General features: G+C 41.0%; 1 protein-coding gene across 1 annotated transcript; it reads left to right on the top strand.

Annotated features, from left to right (window-relative positions):
• Positions 1-9,030: 9,030 nt before the first annotated feature.
• On the top strand, positions 9,031-15,099 carry LOC148891322 (spindlin-Z-like). The gene is made up of 5 exons (XM_089009054.1): positions 9,031-9,142; positions 9,910-9,951; positions 10,280-10,539; positions 11,604-11,837; positions 14,175-15,099. The coding sequence occupies exons 2-5, from the start codon at positions 9,932-9,934 to the stop codon at positions 14,378-14,380; spliced, it is 720 nt and encodes a 239-aa protein (XP_088865180.1). The 5' UTR covers positions 9,031-9,142; positions 9,910-9,931; the 3' UTR covers positions 14,381-15,099.
• Positions 15,100-17,579: the final 2,480 nt, after the last annotated feature.

The raw sequence follows: 17,579 nt of genomic DNA on the forward strand, positions 1-17,579 counted from the left end.
CCTCCACCCTCATACATAACGCACTAGTGTCTGGATCTTCAGTGATTATGCACAACCAGACAACGCGCTAAAAATGACATGCAAGGTGAGGCGGTTTCTAACACCGAGCTCAACATTGTGTTGCTACAAATGTGGGCGAGGCCATCCGCAGTGCGTTGAAACACTTTTGCCTTGAATGACACATGGTCTTACCTCGCTTTTTCCTCTCCCTCTCCTATACTGAAACATTTGATCCATCTATCATCTATCCATCTATGGTATCTATCTACGTATCTGTCTACCAGTCTATCCATCCAGTCTACCAGTCTATCCATCCAGTCTATCTATCCAGTCGTCTATCCATCTGGCTTAAGCACCCCCGCAAAAAAAATACACTAATATGTGCAGTTTTACTGACCTGGGGAAGGTTGCGCCATTGAACCAGCAACATTTTAGTGAGCCCTTTTTTCGGGCAACCAAAGACCCATCAGCGCAAGGATACTGCTGTTGAATCAACACGACAGTTTTTCTCAGTCGTTTAGGCACCTTTCTCAAAGTCAGAATGGAATTTCTCAAAAGAGATCATCGTCTTAATTGTGCGTAGCAACAAAAAAAAAAAAGTTTTTTTGTTTTTATGAACGCTTTCATGCTTCCATGCAAATTGGAATTGGGAAAAAATACCAGTAGAGCAAAAACAGAAGGTTTCCTAGAGACCTCGGATGCTGGTTTCACTACCAGCAAGACCAGCATTAAAATGTATTACATTTATAGTCGCTATTGTTCAGTATTTCTATCCAGTTGTTTGCCATCATTGTCATCGTTATTCAACGTACATGCAAATCACAAATTGCAGTGAGCGTAAGATGAGTACAGACGCTCCCCAATTTACGAACAAGATACGTTCCGAACCGTCGTTCATGAGGTGAATTACAGCATCTCTGTCCGAACATGTTTCGACATACCCGCAAAAATGTTCGTATGTACCGTTGTTCGCAACTTGAATGTTCGCAAGTAGAGGAGCGTCTGTAAGAGTATTCAGCTCAGCAACAAATTTGGTAACAATCTTAAGTGGTGAGCATATCCACCTTCATACTGTACACATCCAAGGATTGTCCTCTACCTCGTTTTCATTGCACCGGCGGCCCTCTGCCGTGTCCCTGGCTGTCCTACTTCAGTTAATCATATCAGCATCTCCTGCCTGCGCCAACCTCATAGCTTTTTACCTCTACGGGGCCATTTGCTTATTTAGTCCATTCCGTCCACCAACCTCTCTTACCCTAGGGGTCCTTCAATAATGTTAGCATTGTTTCTTATTGTTTTTTTAACTATTGCTTTGTTGCCATACGGGAGGCATCAGGTAATTTCTTATCTCTGAATGACTGTTTTTGACCAACATCTGCAATGCGCAAACAGGATTAAGCATTAAAAACAAAAAATAATCATCATCAGTGTTAGATCATTGTGGAAGTGTCGCGGATTGGAATTGATGCGGATTTACGTGGGACAGGAGATGGAAGACAATCTCTTTTCATCAGTGGATGCTACAGCTTCGTGTTTGCTTTCAACATTTAGCTGATAGTGGACGTGCACATTCTACCATGACATCACTGATCCATTTGTGAAAAGGACTCTTTGATCCTCTCCTCTTTTATCTAGACCTGCTGCATGTAACAAAGAGGGTACAAAAAGTGCTTAAGAATGAATGACTCTCTGTGTCTTTGTGTTGTCATATTATTTGTTACAGGTATTTGGTTTTTTTGTTGTTCTTTTGACTTCAAGATGGCGCCGCCAGAGTGGCTGCATTTCCAGCAGCTCCTGAATTTTGTTTTTCTACTTCTTTCTTTCCTTTCCTCTTCCTTTCATAACTTTGCTGCTGTGAAATGTAAATTTCTCCACTGCGAGACTAATAAAGGTAAATCCAATCCAATCCATTGAAACTTGCATGGGTCCGTCCGTATATGTGATCGAAAGGAAAACTCTCTTATGTCAGTGTTTCCCTACTATTTCATAAATAAACCACGAAGGATCCCCTAATGTGTTACAGAAAATTATTATTTACAGTGTATATAGGGAAAAATAGGTTACAACAATGTGCCAGTGATTTTTAGCACCTGTGCTATTTTTTTCACTGCTCACAATGAAATACAGACTTGTAGTGCAATGGACTGTATCTACCCAAATAATTCCCACCCACTGAACGCCCGTGTGTCTTAGCATCTGGCGAGCGTCACAAGAGCTCAAGTTTGAAATCGGGATTAACATTCGGTTAAAGCTTCGGGTCCGCGAATGCGTTAGTGAATAAGACAGGATGATAAAGCAAAAGGGGAGGTTTGGAGGGTCAGGGGGGCATGCGTAAGTCAGTCATCCAGAAGCCGCAGGCCTCAGCATAAGCATCACAAGTTACTGGACAGTGAAGCAGGCTGGGGAGGATGTGAGCAGTGCGTCAGGCTCAAATGTTCGGAGGAAAAACAAACAGTAGGAGAGAGAGAGCAAGAAGCGACGCGTTCATCGTGTCATCGGGATAAAAATACATCATGGCACTCTCACCCGTGGCTCCTCAGGGTGTTCTACATTGTTTTACTGCTTATATCTACCAATTAAAAAATACGAGAGAGAGAGAGACAGAGAGTGAGTGAGTGTGTGTGAGAGAGAGAGAGAGAGAGAGAGAGAGAGAGAGAGAGAGAGAGAGAGAGAGAGAGAGAGAGAGAGAGAGAGAGAGAGAGAGAGAGAGAGAGAGAGAGAGAGAGAGAGAGAGAGAGAGAGAGAGAGAGAGAGAGAGAGAGAGAGACTCAATTTGAATGGATCAATCGAGTCTTAGTCCAAGGACACATGACATCCTAAGGATCGCAAGAATCTGTAAATCACTCTTGAGTGTAATGTGCCCATTTGCAAAGGAGGAAGGGAGTTTGCATGACTCGCTGGAATGTCGAGCTAGCCTACAAATTTATAGTATATTGCTGAACCTTTCCCCATCTGAATATATCATTATTTTATATGACAAGCAATGCATAGAAATCAATGGGGAACCGGGGTGTGTGTGTGTAGTCTTTACACATATCCGTACATGTATTTAAAGTGGAATTTGCTTTGAGTAGGGTCTGTGGGGCTTTCCACAGGCAGTAAAATTTGGACTTAAATTGAAAATACGAAACAACCAGTGACGTGCAGTGAGGTTCATGGCTGGTGAGGCACTGACGTCATCACAGTCAGATTTACAAACATATGAACTCTACAGAGTAGCTTATTCACCATTTGATTAGCAACAGTTAACGTGTTTTGTTTAAAATGTCATATCAGCATTCTTAATATAAACTGTAGCATAGAAAAAAAGAATAAAAAAACGTTATCGTGCTACCTTTACTTAAAAATGAAGTCCATGCATGCACTGCTCCTTCTGAAGAAAGGCATCTATACCTTCTTTGTAGAAGCCTTCTTTATCTTTCTTCAGTTTTAAAAGTATCTCTACTTCTTTCAATTGAGATATGTAATCCTCCATTCTGAAAATAAGGCCGAGCAACATGAAAAAATGACTGGATGGTTGCACTGAACTTGCTAACTGTTTACCGTAGCTTGCTCTCACTAATTCTATTATTCTGCAGCCGAAGAGGCGCAAGAGAATCTCTGTAATCACCAGCGCCCCCTGTCTTGAGGCACGAACTGTGTGCCTCACCTATGCACACAGTTTTGATAAAAATAAAATAAGATAAACACTGTAGTACAGTTTTTATAATGTAAAGTGACTCTACATTATATACACCAGCTAAACTGGAGAAATTTAGTTCATATACTAAGTGTTTGAACACTTTAATAGCGATATGCAGAGGGACAGCAATGCGGTCTCATTGCAGAGCAAGCCAGCACAGTTAGCAGAGTTATGGCGCAATCCATGGTGAGGCTCAGCCGGCTGCTGCCTCGTCGCTCGTCTCTACTTGTATTTGAATGGTAAATGTGAAACTTCAGCGATTTTGAAAAAAAAAAATCCAAAAATGTTAAGTTAAAAGGGAAATAACTTTACAGTACAAATCACTAAATAAATATAACTGTTTAATTTATTTTTTCATTTCATATTTCCATGATGACAGGTGAGGCACGGCCTCACCTGCCTCCCCTGACTGCACGTCACTGCAAACAACAATGTAGAGTAGGGCAAGACAGCGACATACGACATAGCGACATAGAGCTGACATACGACATTCATCACGGAGGAGACTATGCTGAGCGATTGTGCCTTTTTGGCAGCACGAATATCTCAGCACTGTTTTTGATTGGGATGGAAATGTTGGTGCCATTTGACTGTCATTGCTGGACAGCTCTGGGGCGATTGTGCTTTAAGGTTGGTGATGTTGGACAGTCTGCAGATGGATGGATGCATGGCTTGAGGAGCGTCAGCGCATAGCGCCGATGTATATGTGGAAGTGCCGCGGCTCGGAATTGAAGCGGATTTACGTGGGACAGGAGATGTGAGTCCATTTCTTTTTGTCAATGGATGCTACAGCTTCGTGTTTGCTTTCAACATCTAGCTTGTAGCAGGCGTGCGCATTTCACCATGACGTCCCGGATCCACTGGTGAAAAGAACACTTTGATCCTCTCCTCTTTCAGCTAGAAATGCTTCATACGACAAAGTGGCTGCAAAAAGTGTTTAAGATTGAATGACTGTCTGTGTCTTTTGTGTTGTGTCACATTATTTGTTTTTTTGTTGTTGTTTGACTTCAAGATGGCGCTGCAAGAGTGGCTGCCTTTACAGCAGCTTCTGTATTTTGTTTTTCTACTTCTTCCTTTACTCTGTTGCTGTGATAATTTCTCCACTGCGAGACTAATAGAAGCTAATCCAATCCAATCTGTTCCTGAGGCATCACATTTTATATATTCTGCACAGCAACTCCAGAGCAACAAAAACAATTAAGAGGAGGAAACTGACACCTCTGTTCGACTACACCTTTCCTATTACTGACAAGTACAGAAATGTCCATGAATCCCTTTGCCAACAAGCATAGCAGTAAAAATGAGAAGAATAAGCATAAAAAAATGCTTCTAAAAAGTAAAATGTATCGAAAGATACAATGTGAATGATTTTTCCCTGTGTTTACCGCATGACATTTACAGGTTACCCTCAATAACAGTGTCTGCGACGCCATTATTAATCTACCAGGTGCTTTTTCAACCAAACTCGTCACGCAAAGAGGAAGCGCAGGTTCCCCGCCCACTAATTTCACTTCATCATCCACTGATAATATTTGCTCCGGGCCGCCCGAGAGAAGTGACAAAAGCCAGGACAAAGCTAGAGCTTCTGACTCACCTCATCTGTTCTGCTCTGTCAAGGTCTATACTCTGTGACACTTGGGCTATTCATCAGAGGCCGACGCACTCGTACATTGAGGTGCACGCACACACACACACACACACACACACACACACACACACACACACACACACACACACACACACACACACACACACAGAATTCTGGTCCTGTCACATCGAGGACGTTGCTGTGACGGACTAATTTCCACACTTACTACATTTTGCCAAACCCTGACCTCAGCGACCCCTCCAGCGCTTCCCACATTTTTACAGAAACATGATTCACTTGAAGCTCTTGCTCAAGGGCAGCTATAAATGACAAAATATGTCATTTATATAGACAACTTATTGTTGCCATCCTCTCAGAGATTTTTTTTTCATGCTATCATGAAAGAATCCAACAATCTTTGTAGAAATCTGAGATCAAGCCCTAATTTGAAGTGGACTTGGAGAAGATTGATGACACTGAGCAAGGATGTGTCAAGTGTGCATTTCATGGAAGTGAGGTGTAGAAAAGTAGTGACAGTTTAAATGTCTATGTCAACAAATCCATCCTCCTGTGTGAACTTTCCCTTGTACGTCCTTTTTTTTACCAAATGCTAATGGGGGAAATCAGAGCCAGGCATAGAACATTTAATCAGACAGACCAAAAGAAGTAATCAGATTAGCTTCTGGGAGTAGTCCCCTGCCCCCCCCCCCCCCCCCCCCCCCCCCCCCAACCTTAGGGCAGGGACCTATCAGAAAAGAGGTCTGTCACTGACACTACAGTCCATTAGGGATATAAATAGGGCCAGTGTTACCAGCAGCACTTTAGTTCGCTGACGAAGCTTTTCAGATGAGGAGTGTCTGACACCTTCAAAGAAGTACAGATGACGACTAAAATAACCTTTTCATCGATGGACCACTCCTGTATGACTGAGAGCATACACAGACATCAACAGAGTTGAAATTAGTGACATGTATACATAAAATGACAAATGTCATTTTTCCTGACATCAGACTGAAAGATCAGCTCACCCTGTGACTGTGAATAGACACACAAACATGAGGCCATTGTCTCTTTGGGCTGTAATTCGCCACCTCACAGTACAGAAGAGTCTGCATTATCTCGGATGGCAGGATAGCAAGGGCCTATCCCTTCTCCTCTGCTCACATATCCCACTACAGTCTATTTCTGTCCGCCAGAGTACATCCGACGTCTCTCCCGGACTAAACACACAAGGCCAGTCAGTTAGTAATGGCCATTCAACCGAAGATTCCACCACAAACCCAACACAATGTGATTAATAGTTTCTCCCCCTCCCCTCCATTTAACCCCATTATGTTTCCACCTCAATCAATGAGGATGTGATGAGTTTCTAAATAGTCCGTCCTCCTTTTACCCCCAACTGAGAGTCATTACAATGATGAGATGTTATTTATGTGTACAAAAGCAATTCACTAATGAGACTTGAATAATTATTGGGTGTGAAGGCTGGGGAGGGAGTAGGAGAAGGTCAGCGGGGAGAAGGAGTGAAGGGAGCAGAGGCGAGGACAGAGGAGATTATTTACAAAATTCATCGCTGAAATTGCTGAGTCATTGGAAGGGTAAAGCTGCAAACTAGCTCCCCTTCTCCTTCCGTCTCTTCTTCATCCACGCTAAGACGCACGTGTCCTCGGCGTACCCTGCCATCAGCACCAAACGCAAACAAGATGTTTCGAATGGCACTAAAATATACCCCCCTCCAAAGATATTTCAACAGTAAGACCAAATATGTATATTTTTTGCGATGTTGACCTTTGGTTATGACATTAAAACACAGGCACGAGACGAGACATTTTTAATGATCCACTGCATTGATTATTCAAAAAAAAAAAGAAATAAAGATTAAAAGACTGAATTTCATATTATCACAGTACAGTATTTGTATGTGCACCTTCATAAACTGTTTTTTTTTCACGATACTGACATTTTTTTAAATTGGGTATGGCCTTACAAGGTTACAATATAATTAAAAAACGAGATGAGTTACAACATGCTACATGTTTTTTTGCCCCTTCGGGAGTCAATGAATTGTAAACATTGTTAAACGTTTACTTGAATACATCAAAGGTTTACAATTGTGGATTGACGAAACAGCGCCATCTAACGGAATAGTTGAAGTTCATAAAATGATCAGAACAGGAAGGCTGAGGAATTCTGTCAATTTGTCATAATTAAAATGACCACAAATGTACCACAACATAAGTAAGTACATTGGAAAAAATTGCTGTTTAAAAAAAGAAATGACCCCTTGTGAGGACCAAGCAGCCCGCAAGATAAATGAATGAATGAATGAATGAATGAATGAATGAATGAAATTTATGATAGTATATTATTTATAGAGTGAGAACGTGTAGCATAACAATATTATGGAAGAGAAGTCAATATAGCTAGCTTCACCCTTCAAAAAATATGTATGTTATGCACTGAAAGAAATATGGTAATTGCTTATTTTAAGATATGAGTACCAACAAAAGAAACACACATAATTACACACAAAGTCGGATTGGATTACTTTCCAGACATGTTGCAGCAATGATATCTCATCTCTCTTAAGGTATCATACTTCCAAATACTTTGGGCACTTGGGCTAATAATAGAGGTAAGTAATCAATGGACACAAATACATAGGCCCACTCACCTTGGGTTGACTTTACAACTCTGCAGTGTATAATCTCAATGCATACAACAGAGAGGGGAAAAAACTCACCTTTCATTGGATGTGAGTCATGTCTGTCTAACGTATCCAGTTCTGAGTAGACAAAAGAAGGTTTATTCATTCCTGTAGAGAACATACAAGGATTTAGGTTTTTTTCTGTAGCTCTGACAAGGACAAGAAAAGGTAACCTTGCGGCTTTGCCTGGCGTGTTCACAAAGACTTCCAGTTTTGCAGTCAAATGACACTGAACCCTATTTTCTTCATTGACTGAATTCCATCAGTAGACAAGTATATTACTCTGAAAAATATCTGATCAGGTTTTTTTTGTGTCTAACCTGAGTGGCAACATTCAAACGGTGCCTAATCTTACAGTGCCTTATATTCATATTATATAGAAATAAAACCATAGTAAATTGTGTTACTTTATTTCAATGCTGGTCTTGATAATGGTTCACAGAAAGCTATCCATTTCTTTTGTATCGACTCTTGGAGTAAAAACAAACAAACAAACAGTGAGAACCAATAAACAATTAAGTTGCAATTTTTATAATCGTAGTATTGATCTTGTCCTGATCAACGATTGGAGTTAAATTAGGACCCAGTGCAGCTCGGAAAAGCATTCACTTACCTCAACTAATCAGGTCGTTTCCCCCCCTCAAAGCCTAATGCAGGAGATATAGTGTTCGGTTGTGACATCTAGTGGCGGTGTTGTTGACTTCAACCGCAAAATGTACCCAGAAGCACTACCTAGGAATCAAAACAATGACAAAATTATGTATATATATATAAAGTAAAACCAGAGCAAATCTACAGACAAGGCCACATCAGTTAAGTAATATTGTGAAATTTGTGGTTTCAGTCGTTTTTTTAAACAAATACTGTACATGGGAGCTACTTTACATCAAGTCTGTTCTTAATGAGGGAAAATATGTATTTCTTCAACAAATGTGTACATACTGTATTATTGTGGTAAAACATCGTTTTCGTTTGCTGAGAAACAAGGTACGGCTACCTAACCCGGAAATACTGGGCTATGTCATAGTGTCTAATCCCAGAATGCACCACGGCTGCGTGTTCGGATCCTGGGAATTGTAGTCCTTAAATCGGTTTCCTTATTTAGCCTACCTTAGGTGGTGGAATCCGTTCTTCATAGAAAAACACACGTAAAAATATTGATCAGGTAGGCAAAACGTCTTATTCAATCAGCTCTCACCTGACAAATCCGTCGAGATGCTTTAACATATGAATTAATTCCTCTCCGTATGTTCTTATTTTACCCATTTAAAAAAATGGAGCTCTAGTCTGGTTAGAAAATCACCGCTTGTACGGCGAAGCGTTTCCTTTTGTTTAGTTAGCTTACTTGCAAAAATGTTGGCGCAATTTTCCAAGTTAATGTCTCACTGTGATCCGTAAAGAAAGGGCATCTCGTTTCATTACGTCCCATTTTCATAATCCTAATCGTTCCCGACGACACGTCGACAATGAATTTAGTTTGCTAATGTTAGCCATTATGAAGTTGATCATTTTTTTGCGAGGCATCCTTCTTCTGTCATGTGCACAAATTAATAACCGCGCTACAGTACGCATAATAGTTAGCATTAGCAATTAGCTCATCAGTAAATGTTTACATCCGGACAGTTGGCTCATTTGCATATGTATGCGATTGTAAAATCATGATTTTGAAGCTTGTGTGAACAGCACACTCAAGTTGCATCAAATGCAAGAATTGTGCACGTTTAACAATTGAAAATCATGTGTAATGTAAGTGTTTGAATTGTACGCACTCAAATGTGCGTCTGTATTGAGATTTGTAAAGGACACGACTGTGCAAATGTATTTTTGCAGCAATTAAAAGACCTACATTGTACGCCTGTAATCCGCTATGGGTTGTTTTGTGGAAATATAGGCATGTGACGTTGACTAACTGGTGTATTTTGTGTTTCAAAGGGTTGTGCGACTTTATGGAAACATGTCAAAGAAGCGGGGCAGGTAATTTCACCACCAAGTTTGATTGATGCTGAAGAATTGCAAAAAACATGTTTATGATTGAGATGATTTGTGAAGGGATTCTGGTTTAACATAAATGAAGATTATCATTGCATTTTGGATGGTGATCTTAAAATTCCATCCTTTATATTTAGGATGATTGTGCATCATGAGCATGTGTCAAAGTTTCACTCAATTAAAATGCCACCAAGCTCATTTAGCACCCAAATCAAAAATAGTAACAAACTGAGTGTGATTGCATTCCTAATGTCGATCAAAAGCAATGACTTGAAAATACTTTCATTTCAATTCATATTCTGTGCTCTGACAGGAAGCGTAGCAGCGAAGAGTTAAGCGAGAGCTCTGCGTCCACTTTGAGCCCTGACCCGGACAACCTGCTCGGCCGCAGAATCCAGCACAACTGGAGGGAGAAGGGCAACGTGACCAAGTGGAAAGGCACAGTTCTGGAACGGCTCACCGTCAACTGCTCGCTTTACATGGTCAAGTACGACGGCTTTGACTGCGTCTATGGCATTGAGTTGTTCAAAGATAGTCGAGTGTCAACTCTGCAGGTGTTGACCGAGAAAGTCGGTGAGTTTCACGAACGTTACATTGATGAAAATTTTACCTTGGCATACGAACTATTTTTCGGATACACACAGAGCTGCCACAATGAGTGATGTGTCGTTCGCAAACGAGCCCATTCTTCTAAAAGAAAATGGCAGCCGGCTTGTTTTGGTCCTCTATTCCCCGCCCCCAGTCATTGGTTAAAGCCACGTGATTGGTCAAGAACGCAGCAGTGAGGGGGTGGGGGTTACAGACAGAGAGAGAGTGAAGCCATTCTCCAAAACACAAAGTGGTAGCCGACATTTTTTTTGTCCTCTATTCCCCGCCCCCAGTCTTCGGTTAAAGCCTCGTGATTGGTCGAGAACGCAGCAGTGAGGGGAGGTGGTTTAAACATTAAAGAGACAGGCAGACGACAGAGAGGGAGTGACAAAATGGATAGAAAACAGTGAAATTTGGACTCGTTTCAACTTTGATAGTTCAAAGGCAGACTGTAGACTGCAAGGTTAAAATTCCCATCAATCAGACTCCACAAATAACCCGCACAAGCTATTTGTACACTTGATGCAAAAAGCTATCAACCGAGCTAAACAGAACACAATTGATGAGGAACAAGGTAAAATTAGAAAGGAAGAAGAAGGCTACTTTCCTCAAGTGTTTAATGTTGATGAAACCGGCCACGCCATTCCATCAAGCCATCAACGACCATCACAAAGGTAAATAAAACGACTTTATTATTATAAAGTACAGTTTATTTTTTTAATTATAATACTATTGCACATTTATTATACATAAAATAAGATATAGCTTGTGTAGTTTTAAGGCTTAGAAAATTAGAAAGTAGAAAATTATGTTTTATGGGGACCTGGGAACGGATTATTCTCATTTTAATGGTTTCCTATGGGAAATATTTTTTTGGGATACACACTTTTCACCTTACACACTCTGTCTGAGAACCAATTAAGTTCGTAAGCCAAGGTATCACTGTATCCCATTTTGGCCTTTTTTTTCTTGTTATATGGCGCTTTGTCAGAACTTCGCTCCATCCGAACGGTTAGCAGGCTCATTAAGTCGCCATGTCTTTCCCCCAGTGAATAATAAGATCAAGGTGCCTCCCGGGGCGGAAGAGCTGGTCGGACGGGCGGTGGAACATCTGTTTGAGAAGGAAGATGGCGAGAAAAACGAATGGAGAGGAATGGTGCTTTCTCGAGCCCCCATTATGAACCACTGGTATTACATCACCTACGAGAAGGACCCCGTGCTCTACATGTACCAGCTGTGGGATGATTACAAGGACGGCGATCTGCGTGTTCTTCCCGAATCAGGTGGCGTAACCGGGGCTTTGATGACATATTGTGGCGTCCCGGGCTATTATCGTCAGACACAAACATGTTTAAAAAATGTGAGAAAGTAAATTTGAGAGAAAGAAATAGACCGCCAAGCTCAGTTTTACACTACATGGGGCGACGTTTTGGTTGCCGTAATGCAGAGATACATCTGGGCGGCGCTCTTGACAGCCACTGGCGCAACTTTGTAAGTCCACTGCGGCAGCACTGGCGCAAGTCTATTGCGATTAGCGCATATTGCTACATGATATGCGCCACATATGACATACTTATCTTAAAATAGATAAAGAATTAAAGGACAACGGACACCATTTTTTGTTTCCTAACTGACATCAGAAAAAACGTTTTATAGCATCTAAAATACCCAAAACACGCAGGCTGATATTTTTAGTCAAATGACAAACACCAATAACAATGACTTAAAGTGTCCAAAAACGACTTCAAAATGAAACCGGAGATGGCCAGTTACAGTTACCTTGTTCGTGACGTCACGCCAAGACGTATTGCCTTGCTCGTGAATCAGAACAATGGCTTCAGATTCGGAGAAGATGCTTTCTTGTTAGTCATCCAGTTATGAATATGATTCAAATAGTTCTGAAGAGGAAAGCGTAAATGTTTGCAATTGATTAAAGTAGTCCTCCCATATCAATTCAAGCCGTCAATGACAGCAATGTAGCACCCAGAAAATGCAGAAGATGGCGCCCAAGCTCCGTTGGAAATGGGCTGATTTGTCTGCTGGGAATTTGTCTTAGCGAATATCAAATAGTTGTCTTGGTGCAACACACAACGATTCACTGTTCGTTTTCTATTAGAGGTTTTAACTTTGGTCGTCTGCCATCTTGCCTTACCGATATTGAGCCATAATCATCTTGCATTTGTTCCGCTGCGTTCCAAAGTTTTGGTAGAGGATATTTCGGGGCTTTTCCGTGATCCGCCGGAAACTGCCGAAAGAGATAATCGATTATTCATTTACCCATGGTGCATTGCAGTATTTACATTGGACATGGCGGATTGTTGCAGTATGGAGCATGAGAACGGGCGTAAAACTCTAAAAGACATTAAAAACAGGCAACAAACAAGCTTATTCTCGTTTTTTAAGAAAAAAAATTGAATGTCTGCGTAGGGTAGTGACAATTCGTTGCAGCAAACTGCTGTTCATGATTTGCATTTAGTGGCTAATGGGAATGATTTCAGAGCCGTTGTAGCACATTGGGAATCTTTAAAGGACAACCGATGTCACTTTTTTGTTTCTTAACTGACATCAGAAAAACGTTTAATAGCAATTAAAATACCCAAAACACGCAATATGATATTTTTATTCAAATGCAAAACACCAATAAAAATGACTTAAAGTGTCCAAATCTGGAAAAAAATTGAGCTGCGAATTGGGCATTTTCAGCAGGTCCCGCCCCCAGTTCGTGATGTCACGCCAAGATGTCTTGCATTGCTGGAGAATCAAAACAATGGCTTCAGATTCAGAGTATATGCTTTCTTGTTACGCATCCAGTTATGAATATGATTCAAATAGTTCTGAAGAGGAAAGCATACAAGTTTGCAATCGATTAAAGAATTTATTCCGTGCCATTTTGAGGCAACATTGGGGGGAAAATGTATCACCAAAAAAGGGCCAGAAAATGGCGACCAAGCTCCATGTGAGGAATTAAGCAGCTGTTTCCACAGGCTGATAAATTTCTTACATGGAGCTTTGTCGCCCTCTTCTGCCTCTTTTTGGTGCAACACGACGTATTCAGCACAAGTCTTAAAACGTAAAACATAGCTATATGCGGTGGAATCTTTGTAAAATACACTCAGTAGAAGTCACTTGAAGCCATTTTACAAATTATGGACACAACTTGTCCGGAGACGTCGGTTGTCCTTTAAATGCTGCCCCCTTGTGTAAGGGAAAAAACATTGCCAGATGTCTGGCCAGCGCTTTATCGGCAAGGAAGCATGAAAAAGCAAAAAAAAAAACTAATTCGGCAATGGCAGTGAATGAGTTAAATTGTTGATATATTAGAAAAAAATGATATTACTCAAATAATGCAATTTAGAAATATCATGCTTCATTAAATGTTTTTTTTGGGTTGATTTCAATCGGTTTTGTATACTTCGGCAATCTAGTTAAATCGGGCCCCATCCATTTTAGAATTTGGCCCCCTTTTCAGACACAAGGGAGTCAGCTGGCCCTGTTTTTATTTTATTTTTTAATTTACCAGATGCATCCCTGATGATGAAATGTGAGACGTTCCTGCCACGTAAAGGGCAGCGATGTTCCTGCGGGTATTTATCATTCAAAATGTTGTCCATCCCACGCAGAGAACAAGCACCTGCTCCCAGCAGACAGGAAGCCGGGGGAGGAGCCAGAGAGCCTGGTGGGCAAACAGGTGGAGTACGTCACAGATAACGGCTTAAAGAGGACGGGCTTGGTCATCTATCAGGTGCCCGCCAAGCCCACCGTGTACTACATCAAATACGACGACGACGTCCACATCCACGTCTACGACTTGGTGAAAACCACCTAGGATTGGTACTGACCAATGTGTCCATTTTGACTCAGCCAGTCGTTACCGGTTGAAGTGTTAGCGACCCCCCCCCCCCCTGGCCCCCATTTCCTGGCCCGGCCTCATACGCATTTCTCGTTTTGTGGGATGGCCAATGACAACGAAGGCATTTTCCGTGTAAATACGACAGTTGTGCATCCCGGCGGTTGATGATGCTGTTAAATTGTTCGCTAGGGCCATGCTCAACACTAAAATCTTATTCTTTAAATTTTCACGCATTGTAATTATACTTCATACAGAATATTTGTCTGTAATGTTGTGCTTTTTATGTGTCTTACTGGGTCAATCGAATATCAAAAGTCCGATTCATTTGAGTGACGTGCCGATTTGACCATTGCGGTAAACTCAAGATTTCAATTTCAGTTGAAATGTATAGAAATTGAATGTGTCACAGATTATTCGGGATTGAAAAAAAAATTCTGTGCTCTTGTGTAAACTGCAAGTTTTCTACTCCAGTAATATATCTATATACTAATGTTAATGTCTGCTTCAACGGTGTTTGTGCTCCGTGCTATTTATGTTTAAATGCCCCGCAATATTTTCATTTTGAAGCCAATCATTATTTGCTGAATTTAAAGTGTGCGCTTATGGCTTCAAAATATTGTAACCTAACCAATTATTGTTCTGTAAATATGAATGGAATCATTTTGATGACGCTAATCAAAGATGTTTGAAAAGTATTTTCTCTCCATGTGATTCTTTTACACATTTTAGTATGTGGAGGGCAGGGACGGGAGTGTATTAACTACTGTACTTTGGACCTCTTTTCTCATCCACGACAAGTGGTGAAGCCGACGCTCTGACATCCGTGCCAACTACTCCGGTTTTGCCGTAAAAACTACGTTTTTAATTATCCCATTCCGTGTTACGGGTTAATAGTGAAAATTACGGTTTCCAATAAAAACAATAAATCCAAAATCGTCAAAATAGTAAGTACTGTACTGTAATCAACGGTAATTCAAAACACAACAGGCGATCGGCACAATGCTAGTTGTTAGCTTCCTTTACATGAATTTTGCGCATGCGCGTGGTACGGGTCTTTCCTGGAATCCAGAGTGACAGCTCATTCCTGCAATCAAGACTCAAGATTTAGCGTCGTTTTTATCATTGTCGTGTAATGGCACCTGCCGGAGAAAAATCAACAAAAAATGTGAAAAGTAAAAGAAAACTACAGTCGTTTCGTGAGGATAACTCCCAAACATTTCCAAGAGTTCGTCTTCGCTCGAGAAAAGGTGAAAATAATAATAATACATGAGGAATAAAGGAAATGCAATTTTAAATACTGTAGGTGAGTTTTGAGATGGGATTTGAATGACGCGAGTTTGAGTTTCATTCCTGTCAACCTTGGCTAATAGCTGCTCGTATAAATGACAATTCCCTTTGACAATGTATATTGTAAAAGTTGTAGTACGCCGTACATTGTTTGAAATGATAAAAAAAACGCTAACAAGCGGAAAAGCAGACAGCTGACTGCGCATGCGCAGTAACCTGGACCCCGTCGTTTTGCCTGTTTTTTTCTGGTTTCAGTTGATTGTACCATGTAGCTAAAACGCAATCTCCGCTCTGCAATCAATTGTGTCATTACAACCAAACTCCGTTTCATATGTGTAGATGGGGGTATCCATCTCAAACTCCAAATGTCAGTCTCAGAGAAGCATGTAGGTGGCGTGGGAGGGTGGCAGAATATTTAAGGATCAACAACGGAATCCGGTTTCATCCTCTCTGAATGGTGATTGTCTGTGCTAAATGTCATTCCAATCCATTTGGTATCAAAGTAATATTGCCACCCTCAGAGGAATGAACAAAAGACAAGCGTACTGAAAATGAGTACCCCCCCCCCCGTTATCCCTTGATGGCTTCACGTTAATAACCATACAGCTAATATATATGTGGTGAAATATACACATATATATATCCACACATTTCACCACATATCTATATATGTGGTGAAATACATACGTTGGTTGCCTTTGTTTGATGTTTAGTTTGACAGGGAGTACAGTGATACCTCAGCTTACGAACTTAATTGGTTCCCAGAAAGTGTGTGTAAGGCGAAAAGTTCATCTGCCAAACATTTATTTCCCATGAGAAACCACTAAAAATGAAAATAATCCATTTCCGGGTCTCCATAAAACATATTTTCTACTAAATAAGCCTTAAAACTGTCATGATCTGGTTGGCGACCAACGGGTGGCGCTGTCGACCCCGCCTGCACCTGCATAGGTGCTGGTCGTCCCGATCAGTGGCAGACTGCCACGTTTGGATTGGCGACCAACGGGTAGCGCTGTCAGGCCTGCCTGCAGCCTCGCAGGTGCTGGTCGTTCCCAATCAGTGACAGTCAAAAGGACTCCCGGCACGACCATTCGGCGTCGGGTTATTGTATGCATTGTGTATGCAATTGTATGCATTGTGTATGCATTGTATGCTGTGCATGTGTCTGTTTCTTCTTGTCAGACTTTTACTCTTGGTTTTTCTTTTGATACTTGGTATTTTTCTGTTCAAATGATTTTAACGTTTTAGATTTTGTTCCTGTTGACCTTATTTTAATACAACTTCTCAAATACAACCTGCTGCTCCCCCCTGCCTGCTTTTTGGGATTAACAACTGCCATCACCACCTTGCAAACCACGACAAAAACGTCACAAAATATACCTTATTTTATGTATAATAAATGTGCTATTTTGTTGTAATTAAAGAAATAAACTGCATTGTATAATAAAGTCGTTTTATTTACATTTGTGATGGTCATTGATGGCTTGATGGAATGGAGTGGAAGGAGGAGGGAGGGAATGAGTTACTGTTTGGAAGGAGAGTCACCTTCCATAAGGACTGTTCCTTGCTAGCTGCTTTTCATCAATCCAAATCAACAGACGTTTTTCAAGCTCTTCTATTGCCTGAGACAGTTTCTTAGACAACACAGAAACACCCTTAGCCACACATTGTAATGGTCGACTTAGTATACTGGTACTGGGATGCTAAGTCACACAAATGCACACCTCGTTCGTGTTTTTCGATGATCTCCTTCTTCTGCTTGACCGTAATTTTCTTTTGTGTCCTTTTCGGCTTTACACTAGCCTGTGGTGGGGTCTTTTTCGGTCCCAAAAAAACAAAAGTATCCACTCGATAACAAACCATGTCTGCACTGAGTGCACTGAAAGAA

The sequence above is a fragment of the Hippocampus bargibanti genome, linkage group LG11 (genome assembly GCF_051943395.1).
Source record: "Hippocampus bargibanti isolate YZ-2025 linkage group LG11, ASM5194339v1, whole genome shotgun sequence".
NCBI classification, from domain to species: domain Eukaryota; kingdom Metazoa; phylum Chordata; class Actinopteri; order Syngnathiformes; family Syngnathidae; genus Hippocampus; species Hippocampus bargibanti.

Excerpts from the sequence above, each read along its gene's own strand:
- LOC148891322 (XM_089009054.1), top strand. The coding sequence starts at position 9,932 with ATGTCAAAGAAGCGGGGCAG. Across the intron at positions 10,540-11,603 it reads GGTGTTGACCGAGAAAGTCG|TGAATAATAAGATCAAGGTG; the intron begins GTGAGTTTCACG and ends TCTTTCCCCCAG. Across the intron at positions 11,838-14,174 it reads GCGTGTTCTTCCCGAATCAG|AGAACAAGCACCTGCTCCCA; the intron begins GTGGCGTAACCG and ends CATCCCACGCAG.